This window comes from Cervus elaphus, chromosome 27 (genome assembly GCF_910594005.1).
Source record: "Cervus elaphus chromosome 27, mCerEla1.1, whole genome shotgun sequence".
NCBI classification, from domain to species: domain Eukaryota; kingdom Metazoa; phylum Chordata; class Mammalia; order Artiodactyla; family Cervidae; genus Cervus; species Cervus elaphus.
The window spans coordinates 64,458,368-64,478,268 of NC_057841.1; the positions used below are offsets into that span (position 1 = coordinate 64,458,368).

Below are 19,901 nucleotides of genomic sequence, written 5' to 3' on the forward strand. Positions count from 1 at the left end.
TAAACAAAGAAGACATTTTCTCGGTCACATGAAAGTCTAGAGGTAGGCAACCCAGGGCTGGGGTGGCAGATATCTCCACAGTGTCCTCAGGACCCCAGGCTCCTTTTAGTCTAATGCTTTGCCAGTCTGAGTATGCTTTTATGGTTCAAACAGTAGTTATCACATCCCCATTCCAAGCAACAGGATGAAAGACGCAGGAAAAATGATTGGAAGGAATGGAAACAAAGGGAACATGCCAGGTATCTTAAAGCAAGGTTCCCACATGCCATTTCTACTATGCATCCATTGTTAACCTAGCTATACTTAATTTCAAGTGAAACTGAGAATATGGTCTTTATTCTAGGTAGCATGTGCCTGGACAGAAATTAGGAGTTCTGTCATCATGGAAGAGAGGGAAACAAAGAGACATTCAGAAGTAAATAGCAGATTCTGCCAATGACTCATAACTTATCTAATGACACAAAACCCTACCAAAAGCTAAAAAGAAAAATAATCTGATCATGAACAATGAAATAAGATGAACTAAGAACTATACATTAAATAAACGATGTGAGGAATGACTGTGCCTAATAGTGAAAAGCATCAGAGGAGACATGTTTGCAAAAGGGTCAAGGAATAACCAAAAGTTCTAATGTGGGGGAGTGTTTTTAATAAAATGGGAACCAGAGGCAATCTATTAGATACGTGAAGGCAAAAAAAAAAAAACAACAGTTTGAATGAGCAATAAAAAAATCATTCTGCCTTCACTTCCCATTAAGACAATAGATTTTTTAATTAATTTATTTATTTTAATTGGAGGTTTATTACAATATTGTGGTGGTTTTTGCCATACATCAATGTGAATCAGCCATGGGTGTACATGTGTCCCCCCATCCTGAATCCCCCATCCCACCCCCCTCCCCATCCCACCCCTCTGGGTTGTCCAGAGCACCGGCTTTGAGCGCCCTGCAGGCTTCATGCATTGAACTTGCGCTGGTCATCGATTTTACATATGGTAATATACATGTTTCAATGCTATTCTCTCAAATCATCCCACCCTCGCCTTCTCCCACATAGTCCAAAAGTCCGTTCTTTACATCTGTGTCTCTTTTGCTGTCTTGCATATAAGGTCGTTGTTACTGTCTTTCTAAATTCCATATATATGCGTTACTATACTGTATTGATGTTTCTCTTTCTGACTTACTTCACTCTATAGAATAGGCTCCAGTTTCAGCCACCTCATTAAAACTGACTCAAATGCATTCTCTTTTATAACTGAGTAATATATTCCTTTGTGTATATGTACCACAACTTCCTTATCCATTCATCTGCTGATGGACATCTAGGTTGCTTCCATGTCCTGGCTATTGTAAACAGTGCTGCAATGAACACTGGGGTACACATGTCTCTTTCGATTCTGGTTTCCTCAGTGTTTGTGCCCAGCAGTGGGACTGCTGGGTCGTATGGCAGTTCTATTTCCAGTTTTTTAAGGAATCTCCACACTGTTCTCGATAGTGGTCGTACTAGTTTGCAATCCCACCAACAGAAAACAACAGACTTTTAACAAAAGTTTATCTTCGCCTATTTTATTTGTTCACATGCTTCTAATTCCCAAAAGGCTTATATTATTAACTGATTTTATTGCTTCTGGTTCTATTTCAAGGATATATAGTTACATCTGACCTTTTCTATATATACTTAAAGATATGATCACTTTTGTCTAGGAATCACTTTTGTTGTAGTTTTTGATTTACCAAGTAAATATGTGCATACTACATATATCAGAAAATACCCAAACAATTCCAAGAAGTCCCAATGCACATGACTTGGTGTAAAGTTACTTAACCCTATTAATAATTAACTCCGTGTGCACAGATAGGCTCAGTGTTTATATAAGAAACATGATTGACTGAATGTGACTGAGTATTCAGGAGAGATAATATTTAATACATTTCAGGAAAAGGATAATTAATATATTTTAGGTGTTCAGAAGAATTTACCCACAGGAAAGAACTTAACTACACATACGAAGACATAAGGAAAAATTATCATATGGGAAAAATAGAACTTTCTCAGCTAATGCTGAGATTAGTCTAAAAATTTCATATTATTGAGTTTTTCATAAATGAAAAACTGGTGCCCATATATATACACAAATAACCCAAACACTAAAAAAAAAAAAAAAAAAGTTCACTTTCTTCAGATAATTCTACAACTGGTATGCACTTCCTAGAAGAAAGTACTGGGGTTTTCTTATTGAAAGTAAATTTTTAAAATGTAACCAACCCACCAGATTCCACATAGCATGATCATATAAATAAATATAAGTTGCCTGGGATTTTCATGGTTGTCCAGTGATTAAAATTCAGCACTTACACTCCAGGGGACGAGGGTTTGATGCCTGGTGGGGGAACTAAGATCTTGCATGCTATGTAGCATGGCCAAAAATTTTTTTAAAAAGGAAAGAAGTTGCCTTCTTGAAATCACTAAAGCACTAGAAACCATTAAATCTCAACACTATTTCAGCTTATTCAGAAGATAAGGCAAGCATGCTTGACTTGTTTCTGAGTCCCCTTTGCAGATTTGCTATTATATCTGATATAGACTATATCACATACCATGAGGGAGAGTGGGGAAGGACTGGCCTGAAAAATCAAGAGGACCGTGTTCCAGTCCCAGTTTAGCCTCCAGTTAGTCACTCTAAGCAAGACACTTTGTCAAGGCCTTCATTTCCTCATTAAAAACAAACAAGTTAGACCCAATATTATCTAAGGTCCTTTCTAGCACTGTGATTCTATGGTATCTTGTGGGTTCATTTCAGAAGACGTAACATTTGTTTACATTAAATCACTTCTGATACACTGATTATCAGAAACTGTCCATATAATGAAGTGTGAATTATTTACTTCTTAACATATTTTTTCAAGCCAGAAACAGTAATTCAACTATCACATTCTGAGATTTTAATCAAAATAAGATGACCAGAATCATAAAACTTAGCATTTACAGCATTAAACCTAGAAATATATATATATATATATATATATATATATATATATAGCTAATAGAACATTAAAGTCAAAAGAATATCTGACAGAGAGAGAGAGATTGAGAATTCATGAAGTATGTTTCATCGACAATTACTCCATAACAACTGTGCACTCAGAATTGGTGGACATAACCTTACAAGCTGGGGGAAAAGGCCATCCCAAATGTCAAAACAGAGAGCCAAAATGATTCTGAATTTCCTAAAGTACATTTTGAGGAAGAAAGAATTCTTCCCCATTCCCCCAACCTCCTGTCCCAAAGAGGAGAATTTAAAAATATGCACATCTTTGGTAATATTTTACAGAAAATAAATGCCCAGATAGAAGGACAATATTTAACTTAATACTTATTCTTTAGTTTGTTTTTTATAGCAGACATGTTAATTTCATTTTGAACATGGTATGCCAAATAACCTGAACTTCCAGGAATGAAGTCATGTAGCTCCCCAAGAAATTTCTTCATGGCATCAATTGATATATAACCTACAGAATAGAATATATATATTGGAAATTCTATCATACTATCTCCTTTTCAAGGTCTTTGATTTATTAGAGCTAAGATTTCCAAAGAATGTTTTTAGAAAAGAAGTAAAAAGAAGAAATACCAATGAGAATATTCTCCATAAAACGTGGTAACTATCGGGGAACACCTTCCTCCCCTCTTCACCACTACCCTTAGCCTTATACTCTTTTTAAAACACCAGATACTTCATTAGCCACTTTGACTACAGAGAGTGTGATGTACAGGTTAGGGCTGGAACTTAAAAGTACCTAGACCAAAATAACTTGGACGTGTGTCTGGTTTAGAGTGCAACTGCTTAGAATTCTCTATCCAGCTAGCTACTAACAACACAAAAATCTAGTTCATCTTCCCTAGTAGGGCAAGTGACACCTTCCTGCATTGCTAACACTGAGATAACAGTATTTAATAAAAAATTAAGAAGAAAACTGATATCACAACTTAGTCAACAAAGGTTGTAGGTGTGAGTAATCCTGATGTCATTAATAATCTGAAATAGATATGAGAATCAAAAAGAAAACCTGAATGGAAAGAGCTTACAGACTCAATGATTTTGAGTAATATTACCTTGATAGCAGTTGCTTATCTGAGTGATAATGTTTTATGTGTAATATAAATGTTTGTGGTTTATACTAATATTGAAACCTAATTTAAAAGTAAATACCATATGAAAAAAAATTCTGCTAGAGCTCAGAGATGACTGAATTTAGACCACCACCATCAATAGTATATCTATACAGTTTGTTTATAATAATAGATAATAAATTCAGTTAATAAATTAACTATGAGGCCAATAACATAAAATTCATTACAATCTTTAAAGATATTTTAAACATAACCATTTACTTTAGAAAATCTCTTAAAGCACTATTACTATCCTCCATATTGTTCATGGTCCTTGCCTAATGGCTAGATTTCTATGTAAAATAAACTAGTGCATTAAAATATTAACATTTAATTAACTGCACATCCATACTATGTGACGTTTCTAAAGGTATGTGGGAGGATAGAAATTTTTAAAATAATTACTATATTAATAAAATTATTCCTGCAAGTTAAAGAGGGATAGGACATTTATGATGTAAAACTGGATTATTGTGGCAGTTTTGAAGTAGTTAGGAATTTAGGCTGAAATTGACAGACACTCAATTTAAACTAGCTTAAATGGAAACTAATGAGAACCTACCGCATAGCACAGAAAACTCTACTCAATGTTCTGTGGTGACCAAAATGGAAGGAAATCCAAAGAAGTGGGGCTATACATCTACACATAGCTGATTCACTTTGCTATACAGCAGAAACTGAAACAACACTGTAAAACGACTATACTCCAATAAAAATCAATTTCAAAAATTAAAAAAAAAATAAATAAAATAGCTGAAGGTGAGTTTACTGGAAAGACACTGCCGTATCAACCGAACTATGAGGAAGGCATACATGGTACTAAGCCTCAGAAATAACTAGCTCTCATAGCCATCTCAATGATCTCCAGTTTTTTCCTATACATATTAATTTAATTTTCTTCTCAACACAAGCTGACTTTCTTTACAGGGTAGAAAACATGGCCACCAGTAGCTCTCACGTTTTATATCTTAGAGCTATGGTCACTTGAATAAGAATGACATGACTTGCTGCACTCCATGTCTAGAAATCCAAAGAACTGTGATTGGTCCAGCTCAAGTCAGGTATTCATTCCCAAAGCAACTGCTGGAGGTAGGAACTAGCTCATGTTTTAGAAAATGTAACCCAAAATAATTGGGAAGAAGAAAAGAGAGTTCCTAGGAAAGGCATTCTTGTTGGACAATTCTATATGAGTCTGTGGTAGCCAGCTCCTCAGATGGGCCTGAATGATCCCTATCATCTGGTATTCATGAATTTGTGTAGACTCCTCCCACTTTGTAATTGGGTTGTTCTATATGACTTGACAGCACTTGGCAGAAGTAATGATACGTCCCTTCTGAGAATAGGATATAGAAAAGACACTGGCTTCTGTCTTCGACACACTCTTTCTCACACTTGCATTTCTCATTCTGAGGAAAGCAAGCTACCATGTTGTGAACAGCCCTTATGGAAGCCCACTTGGTGAGATCTAAGCCTTTTTCCAAAATCCAACAAGAACCCAAAGCCTGCCAACAACCATATGCATAAGCTTTGAAATAGATTTTCCTGTCCCTGAAATGCTGCAAACTGGCTGACAAACTGACTGCAACCTTACTAGAGATTATTAGACATAAGTATCCAACTAAGCTTCCCCTCATAGTTCAGTCAGTAAAGAATCTGCCTGCAATGCAAGAGACCTGGGCTCTATTCCTGGGTCGGGAAGATACCCTAGAGAAGGAAACAGCAACCCACTCCAGTATGCTTGCCCGGGAAATCCCATGGACAGAGGAGCCTGGCAGGCTACAGTCCATGGGGTTGCAAGAGTTGGACACAACTTAGCAACTAACTACCACCATCCAACTAAGATGCTCCTGGATTCCTGGTCCTCAGAAACTATGAAATAATAAGTGTTCACTGTCTTAAGCTGCTAAGTTTTGAAGCAATTTGTTACACAGCAATATATAAATGGAGAAGGGAATGGCAAACCACTTCAGTATTCCTGCCTTGAGAACCCCATGAACAGTATGAAAAGGCAAAAAGATAGGACACTGAAAGATGGACTCCCCAGGTCGGTAGGCGCCCAATATGCTACTGGAGATGAGTGGAGAAATAACTCCAGGAAGAATGAAGAGATGGAGCCAAAGCAAAAACAACACCCAGTTGTGGATGTGACTGGTGATGGAAGCAAAGTCCAATGCTGTAAAGAGCAATATTGCATAGGAATCTGGGACGTTAGGTCCATGAATCAAGGCAAATTGAAAGTGATCAAACACGAGATGGCAACAGTGAATGTCGAATTTTAGGAATCAGCGAAATAAAATGGACTGGAATGGATGAAATTTAACTCAGATGACCATTATATTTACTACTTGGGCAAGAATCCCTTAGAAGAAATGGAGTAGCCATCATAGTAAACAAGAGTGCGAAATGCAGTACTTGGATGCAATCTCAAAAAGGACAGAATGATCTCTGTTCATTTCCAAGGCAAACCTTGGAATATCACAGTAATCCAAGTCTATGCCCAGAGCAGTAATGCTGAAGAAGCTGAAGTTGAATGGTTCTATGAAGACCTACAAGACCTTGTAGAACAAACACCCAGAAAAGATGTTCTTTTCATCACAGGGTACTGGAATGCAAAAGTAGGAAATCAAGAAATACCTGGAGTAACAGGCAAATTTGGCCTTGAAGTACAGAATGAAGCAGGGAAAAGGCTAACAGAGTTTCACCAAGAGAATACACTGGTCATTGCAAACACCCTCTTCAAACAACACAAGAGAAGACGCTACACATGGACATCACCAGATGGTCAACACTGATATCAGATTGATTATATTCTTTGTAGCCAAAGATGGAGAAGCTCTATGCAGCCAGCAAAAACAAGACCAGGAGCTGACTGTGGTTCAGATCATGAACTCTTTATTGCCAAATTCAGACTTAAATTGAAGAAAGTAGGGAAAACCAATAGACCATTCGGGTATGAACTAAATCAAATCCCTAACAATTATACAGTGGAAGTGAGAAATAGATTGAAGGGACTAGATCTGATAGACAGAGTTCCTGATTAACTATGGATGGAGGTTCGTGACATTGTACAGGAGACAGGCAGCAAGACCATCACCGAGAAAAAGAAATGCAAAAAAGCAAAATGACTTTCTGAGGAGGCCTTACAAATAGCTGTGAAAAGAAGAGAAGTGAAAGGCAAAGGAGAAAAGGAAAGATATACCCAGCTGAATGCAGAGTTCCAAAGAATAGCAAGGAGAGATAAGAAAGCCTTCCTCAGTGATCAGTGCAAAGAAATAGAGGAAAACAGTAGAATGGGAAAGACTAGAAATCTCTTCAAGAAAATTAAGAGTACCAAGGGAACATTTCATGAAAAGAAGGGCTCAATAAAGGACAGAAATGGTATGGACCTAAGAGAAGCAGAAGATATTAAGAAGAGGTGGCAAGAATACACAGAAGAACTGAACAAAAAAGATCTTCATGACACAGATAATCACGATGGTGTGATCAGTCACCTAGAGCCAGACATCCTGGGATGTGAAGTCAAGTGGGCCATAGGAAGCATCACTATGAACAAAGCTAGTGGAGGTGATGGAATTCCAGTTGAATTATTTCAAATCCTAAAAGATGATGCTGTGAAAGTGCTGCACTCAATATGCCAGCAAATTTGGAAAATTCAGCAGTGGCCACAGGCCTGGAAAAGGTCAGTGTTCATTCCAATCCCAAAGAAAGGCAATGCCAAAGAATGCTCAAACTACCACACAATTGCACTCATCTCAGATGCTAGTGAAGTAATGCTCAAAATTCTCCAAGCCAGGCTTCAACAGTACGTGACCCGTAAACGTCCAGATGTTCAAGCTGGTTTTAGAAAAAGCAGAGGAACCAGAGATCAAATTGCCAACATCCACTGAATCATCGAAAAAGCAAGAGAGTTCCAGAAAAATATCTATTTCTGCTTTATTGACTATGCCAAAGCCTTTGACTATGCGGACTATAACAAACTGTGGAAAATTCTGAAAGAGATGGGCATACCAGACCACCTGACCTGCCTCTTGAGAAATCTATATGCAGGTCAGGAAGCAACACTTAGAACTGGACATGGAACTGGTTCCAAATAGGAAAAGGAGTACGTCAAGGCTGTATATTGTCACCATGCTTATTTAACTTATATGCAGAGTACATCATGAGAAACGCTGGGCTAGATGAAGCACAAGCTGGAATCAAGATTGCTGGAAGAAATATCAATCACCTCAGATATGCAGATGACACCACCCTTATGGCAGAAAGCAAAGAAGAACTAAAGATCCTCTTGGTGAAAGTGAAGGAGGAGAGTGAAAAAAGTTGGCTTAAAGCTCAACATTCAGAAAATAAAGATCATGGCATTCAGTGCCATCACTTCATGGTCAACAGATGGAGAAACTGGAAATAGTGGCAGATTTTATTTTGGGGGGGCTCCAAAATCACTTCAGACAGTGACTGCAGCCATGAAATAAAAAGATGCTTACTCCTTGGAATAAAATTATGACCAACCTAGACAGCATATTCAAAATCAGACATATTACTTTGTCAACAAAGGTCTGTCTAGTCAAGGCTATGGTTTTTCCAGTAGTCATGTAAGGATGTGAGAGTTGGACTATAAAGAAAGCTGAGCACTAAAGAATTGATGCTTTTGAACTGTGGTGTTGGAGAAGACCCTTGAGAGTCCCTTGGACTGCAAGGAGATCCAACCAGTCCATCCTAAAGGAGATCAGGCCTGGGTGTTCATTGGAAGGACTGATGCTGAAGCTGAAACTCCAATATTCTGGCCACCTGATGAGAAGAGCTGACTCATTTGAAAAGACCCTGATGCTGGGAAAGGTTGAAGGCGAGAGGAGAAGGGAACGACAGAGGATGAGATGGCTGGATGGCATCACCGACTCAATGGACATGAGTTTGAGTAAACTCTGGGAGTTGGTGATAGACAGGCCTGGCATGCTGCAGTCCATGGGGTCACAAAGAGTTGAACACAACTGAGCGACTGAACTGAATTGAACTAAATAGATAACTAATAAAGTATCTCTTATAAGTTCCCAAACTTTTAATTATCAGAACTTTTTGGTTTGGGGACTTCCCTGGTGGTTCAGGAGTTAAGACTTCACACTTTAATGCAAGGGGGTCTGGGCTTGAAATTTTTTGCCTGCGAGACATTTATCACTATTAGTTATGCTTTTCCTTTTTATTAACTGTATGTGCTCAGTTGCTTCAGTCACGTCTGATTCTCCGGCCCTGTGGGACCACAGCCCTCCAGGCTCCTCTGTCCACAGGCTTTCCCACCATGAACTGGAGCGGGTTGCCAGGCACCTCCCCCCCCCCCAGGGGACCTTCCCCACCCAGACACTGAACCAGCGTCTCCTGCATCTCCTGCACTGCAGGCAGCTTCTCTGCCACTGAGCCACTGGGAAGCCACATATGGAGCTGTTAATCAGAATTTTTTATTATGGTGATAACCAGTGACAGCAGATGGAGAGAACTTAATTCCAGTCAAAAGCAAAAAATAAAAAACAGACCCAAAAAACTTTGATATTTTATGGGACACTTGTAACACCTGGATATACTTCTGGTTGTCACAACATGGGGGTCATGTGGTGGGGAGGGGCAGGTTTCTGGCTGGGATGCTACTGGCATCTAATGGGCACCGGCCAGGGTTGCTCTCTACAACAGAGAATTATCTGGCCTAAAGTGCCAACAAAGGTCCGTCAAAGTCAAAGCTATGGTTTTTCCAGTAGTCATGTATGGTTGTGAGAGTTGGGCCATAAAGAAAGCTGAGTGCCAAAGAATTGATGCTTTTGAACTGTGGTGTTGGAGAAGACTCTTGAGAGTCCCTTGGACAGCAAGAAGATCCAACCAGTACATCCTAAAGGAAATCAGTCATGAATATTCACTGGAAGGACTGATGCTGAAGCTGAAACTCCAATACTTTGGCCACCTGATGCAAAGAACTGACTGATTTGAAAAGACCCTGATGCTGGGAAAGATTGAAGGCAGGAGGAGAAGAGGACGACAGAGGATGAGATGGTTGGATGGCATCACCGACTCAATGGACACGAGTTTGAGTAGGCTCCAGGAGTTGGTGATGGACAGGGAAGCCTGGCGTGCTACAGTCCATGGGGTTGCAAAGAGTCAGACACGACTGAGTGACTGAACTGAACTGAAAATGCCATATATGACAGTTCCAGGACTGAGAAACCCTGTTCTAGGGTATAGCTTCAACTTGTATTTTCTAAAACCAAACATTAGATTTAAGAGATTTAACATTCACTGAGTTGAACTCGACCCATTTTGAGGACGAGACAGTAAAGTTATAGTCACAAATACTGATACCGCTGCCTAAATTAGAACACTGCTGCCCTACATTTTCAATTAGATTACCACTGCCCTATATTTTCAATTAACACAAGCTGATTTTCTCAACAAGAAGTTATTTCTTCCTGTACAGGCAAATGGGCATGATAACAAAGGAAAGGCTGTCACTTTATGTCAAAATTAAAGACAATTAAATTATTTTTAAAATAAAGCTTTCTTCCAAGAAAGTACTATTTTTAAATTTAATGCAGTATTAGAAAGAAAAAAATAATTATTCAACTTCACAAATTAAAAAATTAGAAGATTTTACTTTAGTTCTACCAGTAAAATCAATACCAGATTACCACAGGTTAAAATTATACTTTAAAGATAACTAATGATTATTTTTACAGTTTTTAATAATTTTATTTGGCTGCACTGGATCTTAGTGGTGGCACGTGGGATCTAGTTCTCTGCCTGTGTGCTAAATTGCGTCTGATTCTTTGTGACCCTATGGACTGTAACCCTCCAGGCTCCTCTGTCCACGGGATTCTCTAGGTAAGAGTGCTAGAGTGGGTTGCCATTTCCTCCTCCAGGAGATCTTCCTGACTGAGGGATCAATTCCATGTCTCTTACATCTCCTGCACTGGCAGGTGGGTTGTTTACCACTAGTGCCACCTGGTAAGCCAGGGATCAAACCCAGGCCCCTTGTATTGGAAGCACTGAGTCTTAACCACTGGTCCACCAGGGACATCCCTATAGTTCTTTTTTAGTTTGTTTTATATAACACTGCCATGTCTTTTTAAACAGTAAGATGGCAATGAGATATAGAACAACATTGTTGCTTATCCAAATCTAAGCATTTGTCTTTATTGTATGGCTGATTTTAATATTTATTATTGGTCTTTATGTTATCAAACAGTCAGTAAATCCAAATGAGCAAAAGACATTTAGTATGTGGTGATGGAGCTGCCTGAAGCAAAATCAATACCAATACTATACCATAACCATCCATGGTTTAAGGTACCTACATCTTATCTGAATATTTAGATCTAGGGAAAAATCTAGGCAGCAATCAGCTACTCCCTATCATAGTACAAGTACAGTTGACCCTCCAAATAATGTGGGGGTTAAGGATGCCAACTCTTTCAGCAGTCAAAAATCCACTTACAATGTATAGCTGGCCCTGGAGATTCAATGTTCACCTTTATCTGTGGTTCTACATCTGCAAACTCAACCAACTGCAGATTATGTATGTAGAACTGTAGCATTTATTATTTAAAAAACCCTCATATAAGTGGACCCTGGAAGTTCAAACACTTGCTATGCAAAGGGAAACTGTACTTCTTCTTAGTTCACTGTCCTTTGCAGTCAATAACTGCTCCTAAGAGTTCCAGAACTGACTTTTTCTACTATCATAGTTGGAATAGAAGTTTTCTTTGGTATCTCCAACACTTAGCCCCAAACTACACATTCAATGTTCTTAATTGCTTTTCTGAAGGCCATTTATATTACTCAAATGAATAGAAGGAAAAAACTAATAAAACAAATGGATAGATAAACTTAGTTAGAGGAATAGTAATATGATAGAAGACATTTAGGAATTTGTAAACTAGTTACAAGAGGTAATTATGACACTGCTAAAAAAGATAAAATGATAAATATACAAATGATTTTATAATGACACATCCAAAAGTCTACACATTTTAATCATAGTGTTTTAAAAACAAATTTTTAAAATCCTCTATTTTTAAAATTAACAATGACCCTACTAAATACTACCCACATCAAATTATTCAAATAATATTTCCTACTTCGCCTTACTTAGCACTATTCAAATTTCAACAGCCACTTTTCAACTAGTTCCTTCGTTTGCACTCTCTCAATGTCAGCCTCAATTAGTTGTCTTCTTTTTATGCTGGGCACTAGAAAACCTAAATATGGAGTCTGTCAACATCTGGGTGACCCATGAAAGGGCTTCTGGGCACATGTGAGCCTCTTTAAATTATATGTAAAGTTTATGTGTTATGTTTGTATGCATGTATGCTTAGAGGAAGGGACCTATATATTTCATCAGATTCTCAAAGGAAACTATATAATTAGGGTTGTTCAAGCAATTAATCTGGCTTCCCTGGTGGCTCAGATGGTAAGAATCTGCCTACTATGCAGGAGACCTGATCCATGTGTCGGGAAGATCTCCTGGAGAAAGGAATGGCTGCCCACTCCAGTATTCTTGACTGGAGAATGCCATGGACAAAGGAAACTAGGGGCCTACAGTCCAGGGGGCCGCAAAGAGTTGAGCATGACTGAGCAACTAACATTTTATACAATTAATCTTCCAAATCGGGACACTTAAGAGCAAAAGTTGATGCCAGGACAACAGGCACAAATTGGAACCGTCTTATGTAAACAGGAATGTGTTTCCACCTTGTCAATAGACCAGCATTTTAAAACAGGAAATACAGGGCCTATTTTGGGTCAGTTCTGCAGATTAATTTATTTAAAGTATGAATGAGGTCTCCTATTAGTGTGTATGACAGGGGAGTTATACTTTGTACAAGGTATTCCCTTGTTTCTTCCCTACTTGAGTTGACTCTAAATATTATTTTAAATTACCTGTTACCATGTTGTTCACTGGATAGTGCTGAAGAGGAAAGTACATCTGCTTTTCTACAACTGGAGTCCTTATAAAATGCTTTTCTGTGCTATAAAATGAAACATATAGAAAGTCATATTTATATTTGTTTTTTGGACTTGTTATACAAATTAGCCCATTATACAGAGTGAAGTAAGCCAGAAAGATAAAGACCAATACAATATACTAACGCATATATACGGAATTTAAAAAGATGGTAACGATAGCCCTATATGCAAAACAGAAAAAGAGACACAGATGTACAGAACAGACTTTTGGACTCTGTGGGAGAAGGCGAGGGTGGGATGTTCTGAGAGAATAGCATTGAAACAAGCATACTATCAAGTGTGAAACAGATCACCAGCCCAGGTTGGATGCATGAGACAAGTGCTCAGGGCTGGTGCACTGGGAAGACCCAGAGGGATGGGATGGGGAGAGAGGCGGGAGGGGGGATCGGGATGAGGAACACATGTAAATCCATGGCTGATTCATGTCAATGTATGGCAAAAAACACTACAATATTGTAAAGTAATTAGCCTCCAACTAATAAAAATAAATTAAAAAAAGGAAATTATTCCAGGCAATATGTATAGCAATGTATTGCTCTGTGATAAGATTTCAGTCTTATTGGGTGAAAACATCAACCATGAACTTCTTCTGTGCTTCCAAACAGATGGGGAAACAGTGACAGACTTTATTTTGGGGGGCTCCAAAATCACTGCAGATGGTGACTGCAGCCATAAAATTAAAAAATGCTTGCTCCTTAGAAGAAAAGTTATGACCAACCTAGACAGCATATTCCAAAGCAGAGACATTACTTTGCCAACAAAGGTCCAGCTAGTCAAAGCTATGGTTTTTCCAGTAGTCAAGTATGGATGTGAGAGTTGGACTGTAAAGAAAGCTGAGCACCAAAGAACTGATGCTTTTGAACTGTGGTGCTGGAGAACATTCTTTTGAGTCCCTTGGACAGCAAGGAGATCCAACCAGTCCATCCTAAAGGAAATCAATCCTGAATGTTCATTGGAAGGACTGATGCTGAAGCTGAAACTTCAAACTTTGGCCACCTGATGTGAAGAACTGACTGATTTGAAAAAACCCTGATGCAAGGAAAGATTGAAGGCGGGAGGAGAAAGGGACGACAGAGGATGAGATAGTTGGATGGCATCACTGACTCAATGGACAAGAGTTTGAGTAAACTCTGGGAGCTGGTGATGGACAGGGAGGCTTGGCATGCTACAGTCCATGGGGTTGCAGAGTCAGACATGACTGAGTGACTGAACTGAACTGAACAGATATTTTTGGTTTTCTTGACTGCTTCACAAAACAAGTATTTATTGAGTAATAGAGACCTGGTCTTTCCCCCAATATTCTTGAAATCATAATAATTCAATAATACTTTATAATTAGATAAAATACATAAATACACATGTAATTTTAAATACTCTAAAAGAAAAGGCTCCATTTTAAATAACCATTAACATTTACTGTTATTGTGTTCAAATAACTGGAACTCTATTAATTAGCACTTCCACATTTTAAGCAAAAAATGATGTCTGGGAAAAAACATGAGGTATACTAAGTGACTTCTGAGTTAAAAAGAGAAAAAGTTAAATTATTCTGAGTGTGGTTATATAGTATAATTAATTATATTCTAATTTTTACAGAGCTAAGCAGTTTTCAACTAAAATATACTATTTTCTAACTGCCAAATAGCAATGTTTATTATAGTCAGACTATATATAATCCATAGATAATACAACTATATGAGAATAAAAACTTCAATAATAAAAAAATTGAGATCATCCTTAAATTTATTATACTGAGTGATAACAAAGACTTTATTTTCAATTTGTTTAAAAGTCCATCTAAAAGAAACTATAGCTTGGAGACTTCCCTGGCAGTCCAATGGTTAGGACCCTGTGCTTCCAATGCAGGGGTCATGGGTTTGATTTCTGGTTGGGGAACTAAGATCCTGCATGCCATGAGGCATGGCCAAGAAATTAAAAGAAATGAAAACAGAGAAACCATAGCTCATTTACGAAGCATTCTACAAATAAAGCAAAACAATGTTCCCAGAAAAGTTGGGGACTAAACAAGGATACCCATTATCATTGTTATTATTTACCATGGCTCTAAAATTTCTGGCCATACAGAAAGAGATGGGGGAGGGAAAAGCAAGAAACAGAAGAGATAGCTAGTAAAATAGAAGAGCTATATAGAGAAAAGGAAGAAAAAATACTTCCATTATTAACAAATGATATAAATGTGTACCCTGAAAAGCCAAGAGAAAAAACTGAAATATTTTTAGAAACTTAAAGTGGGTGAATGTAAGACAAATACTCAAAAATAAATAAATTTTCTATGTATCAGCGATGACTAATGAAAATAAAATGGAAAAAATGATCCAATCCACTATAGCAACAAAGTTCATAAAAATTCTAGGAATAACATAATAAGCAGTTTCTGATTCTATCTGTAGAAAAATTAGGAAACCTTACTGAGATATCAAAAAATAAAAACAAAAAAGGCATTGTCTTGGATAGGAATACTGAAAATTATCAATTATTCTCAAATTTAACACAATTCTCAAAGGGATTTTAGTGCTCGAGACGAAATAATTCTAAAATTCACATGAACAATCACGTTAGAAGATCTAACAGGAGATAAGATTAAATTTATAATAAAATGAAAAAATACCTAGGAATAGTCTTAAAAGAAATATAAGATTTATATGAAGAAAGTATGGGAAAAAATTTTAATATTTATCTACTTATTTGGCTACACCAGATCTTAGTTGCAGCATGCAGGATCTTTAGTTGCAGCATGTAGGATCTGGTTCCCTGACCAGGAATCTAATTGGGGCCCCCTGCATTGGGAGCATGGATTCTTAGCCAATAGACCACCAGGGAAGTCACCTGAAAAAAAATTTTTAAGGTCTACAAAAGAAAACTTGAACAAGTGAGGGAAAATATACCATTTTCTCAGAGAGGAAGATTCAGCATCAAAGTCTCCCTAAATTAACCTATAATTTTTGTAATGTCACTAAAAATAACAACAGGAATTTTTAATATGAACAGGCTGGTTCAAATTCCATCAAAATTCAGATGGAAAAATAAATCAGGAAGAATAGTTAACTAAGAAAATTTGGAAAAGAATAAGGAGGAGGAACTAGCTCTAGATATTAAATCATATTATAAATAATTAAAACAGTGATACTGTTGTATGACAAATGAATGTAATAGAATATATTAATAATAAAGTCCAGAAGTAGACCCAAATACTTAAAAGGATTTAACCTAGGATAAAGGTGGCATTTCAATACAGTGGCGGGGGGAGATAAATTATTCAACCAATAGACAAAAGTAGGTAATTATCTGAAGAAAAAAAAGAAGGTGAGATCCAAACCTCACATCTTACACCAAGATATATTCCAAATGTGTCAAAGATTTCAATTTAAAAATAAAAAAAAAATCATTAAGAAAAACCTTAGCAAAATAATAACAACAATCATCTCATAGAATGATTTCTTTAAAAAATGACACAAAACACAAGGAGCCGTTAAAGAAAATATTAGTTAAGAATGAATACAGGACTTCGTCCAGTGGTTAGGAATCCACCTGCCAAAGCAGGGGACATGGGTTCAATCCCTGGTCTGAGAAGATTTCACATGTCATGGGGCAACTAAGCCCCTTGTGCTGAAACTACTGAGCCCTCATGCCAAGCCCATGCCCCACAACAAGAGAAGTCACTGCAATGAAAAGCCCACTCGCTGCAACTAGAGAAAGCCCGTGCACAGCAACAAAGACCCAGCACAGACAAAAATAAATAATTTCTTTTAAAAAAGAATGAATACAAATAGTAAAAAATTTCTGCATGCAAAACCCGTTTTTATTTATAAAATTTATTTTTTTATATAAATTACATATTTCTTTGGCAAACAGTCTTCACACTATTTTACTCATAGCACATCTGGAAAGCCACACTACAGGATAAGTCTTAACAAGGTCTATATTTCCAAAGTAGCATGTGTCTACCAGGCACTGTAGAGGAAGATTAAAGAAAAGCCAGGATATGCTGAGGTGAAGAAGAGGGAAGGGGTAACATATGTTAGCAAAAGGCTAATGTGAAGGTAGAAATATGTTATCACACTGTGTCAGAGAAAGTATAGAAGAATGGTGACTATCCCAGTTTACCTTGGATTGAGGGATTTCTCAGACATGGGCTTTTCAGTGCTAAAACCAAGACCGTCCCAAGCAAATCTGGATGTCTGGTTACCCTAGCCATGTAAATACAAAGTCAATGGGAATGTAAGCTGGTTTAAACTCTTGGAGGGCAATTTGACAAGGCCTATCAAGGATACCACAGGACTGGAAAAGGTCAGTTTTCATTCCAATCTCAAAGAAAGGCAATCCCAAAGAATGCTCAAACTACCGCACAATTGCACTCATCTCACACGCTAGTGAAGCAATGCTCAAAATTCTCCAAGCCAGGCTTCAGCAATACGTGAACCATGAACTTCCAGATGTTCAAGCTGGTTTTAGAAAAAGCAGAGGAACCAGAGATCAAATTGCCAACATCTGCTGGATCATCAAAAAAGCAAGAGAGTTCCAGAAAAACATCTATTTCTGCTTTATTGACTATGCCAAAGCCTTTGACTATGCGGACTATAACAAACTGTGGAAAATTCTGAAAGAGATGGGCATACCAGACCACCTGACCTGCCTCTTGAGAAATCTATATGCAGGTCAGGAAGCAACACTTAGAACTGGACATGGAACAACAGACTGGTTCCAAATAGGAAAAGGAGTACACCAAGGCTGTATATTGTCACCCTGCTTATTTAACTTATATGCAGAGTACATCATGAGAAACGCTGGGCTGGATGAAGCACAAGCTGGAATCAAGATTGCTGGGAGAAATATCAAGAATCTCAGATATGCAGATGACACCACCCTTATGGCAGAAAGTGAAGAGGAACTAAAAAGCCTCTTGATGAAAGTGAAGGAGGAGAGTGAAAAAAGTTGGCTTAAAGCTCAACATTCAGAAAATAAAGACCATGGCACCTGGTCCCATCACTTCATGGGAAATAGAGGGGGAAACAGTGGAAACAGTGTCAGACTTTATTTTTTTGGGCTCCAAAATCACTGCAGATGGTGACTGCAGCCATGAAATTAAAAGACGCTTACTCCTTGGAAGGCAAGTTCTGACCAACCTAGATAGCATACTAAAAAGCACAGACATTACTTTGCCAACAAATGTCCATCTAGTCAAGGCTATGGTTTTTCCAGTGGTCATGTATGGATGTGAGATTTGGACTGTGAAGAAAGCTGAATGTCGAATAATTGATGCTTTTGAACTGTCGTGTTGGAGAAGACTCTTGAGAGTCCCTTGTACTGCAAGGAGATCCAACCAGTCCATCCTAAAGGAGATCAGTACTGGGTGTTCATTGGAAGGACTGATGCCGAAGCTGAAACTCCAGTACTTTGGCCACCTCATGCGAAGAGTTGACTCATTGGAAAAGACCCTGATACTGGGAGGGGTTGGGGGCAGGAGGAGAAGGGGACGACAGAGGATGAGATGGCTGGATGGCATCACCGACTCAATGGACATGAGTTTGAGTAAACTCCAGGAGTTTGTTATGGACAGGGCCTGGCGTGTTGCTGAACTGAACTGAACTGAACTGATCAAGGATACAAAATGTATACACTCCTGATGCAGCAATCCCCCTTCAAAGAATTACTCCACAGACACTTGCACACATACAAAATGACATTACTTGATCAATCACTGAAGCACTGATTTTAACAGCAAATGAGAAATTACCTCAAGTCCAGTAAAATAGGAAAACAGTCAAATAAATTATGGTAAATCCATATAATAAAACACTACATAGCACAAAAATGAAAACGTTCTTTATGTAGTTAACATGGAATGATCTAAAAAGTAAATTATTAAGAGCAAAGAGGAAAGGTGCTGAACAACGGTTATAGAATATTACTATCTATGAAGAAAAGGAAGAATATTTACTTGAATTTGCCAGTATATGCATACACAAGAACCTGATAATACTGGTTGCCTCTGGGAGGGAAACAGGCTATCTAGAAGCCAGTATATGTCATCTGTTCAGTTCAGTTCAGTCACTCAGTCGTGTCCAACTCTTTGTGACCCCATGAACCACAGCACACCAGGCCTCCCTGTCCATCACCAACTCCCGGAGTCCACCCAAACCCACGTCCATCAAGTTGGTGATGCCATCCAACCATCTCATCCTCTGTCGTCCCCTTCTCCTTCTGCCCTCAATCTTTCCCAGCATCAGGATCTTTTCCAATGAGTCAGCTCTTCACATTAGGTGGCCAAAGTATTGTAGCTTCAACACCAGTCCTTCCAATAAACACCCAGGACTGATCTTTAGAATGGACTGGTTGGATCTCCTTGCAGTCCAAGGGACTCTCAAGAGTTTTCTCCAACACCACAGTTCAAAAGCATCAATTCTTCGGTGCTCAGCTTTCTTTCTTTTTTTTTTCAGCTTTCTTTATAGTCCAACTCTCACATCCATACATGACCACTGGAAAAACCATAGCCTTGACTAGACGGACCTTTGTTGGCAAAGTAATGTCTCTGCTTTCCAGTATGCTATCTAGGTGGGCAGGAGCAGTGGCCAAGAGGAGCTACCCCGCATCAGAAGTAAGAGTATATTTCATAGTTTCCCCTTTTGTGTATCTTGAATTTTGAACCATATGAATATATTATCTATTAAAAATAAAATTTGACAATAGAAAATAATAAGTAGGCATGAAAA

The 19,901-nt window shown here is 38.1% G+C and overlaps 1 protein-coding gene across 17 annotated transcripts in view; it reads right to left on the reverse strand.

Moving 5' to 3' along the window:
• Window positions 1–19,901, reverse strand: part of LOC122684963 (telomere repeats-binding bouquet formation protein 2) — a 101,320-nt gene that overhangs the window by 59,743 nt on the left and 21,676 nt on the right. For 7 of the 17 annotated variants that reach the window (XM_043889531.1, XM_043889533.1, XM_043889538.1 and 4 more), the window contains exon 6: window positions 13,084–13,172. The exons of 7 other annotated variants lie outside the window; for them this stretch is intronic. In XM_043889531.1, coding sequence (XP_043745466.1) covers window positions 13,084–13,172 — 89 coding nt within the window. Of the gene's footprint in view, window positions 1–3,360; window positions 3,510–13,083; window positions 13,173–19,833; window positions 19,853–19,901 lie in introns of those variants that run through there. 3 more of the 17 variants (XM_043889530.1, XM_043889546.1, XM_043889547.1) reach the window with 3 other exon arrangements.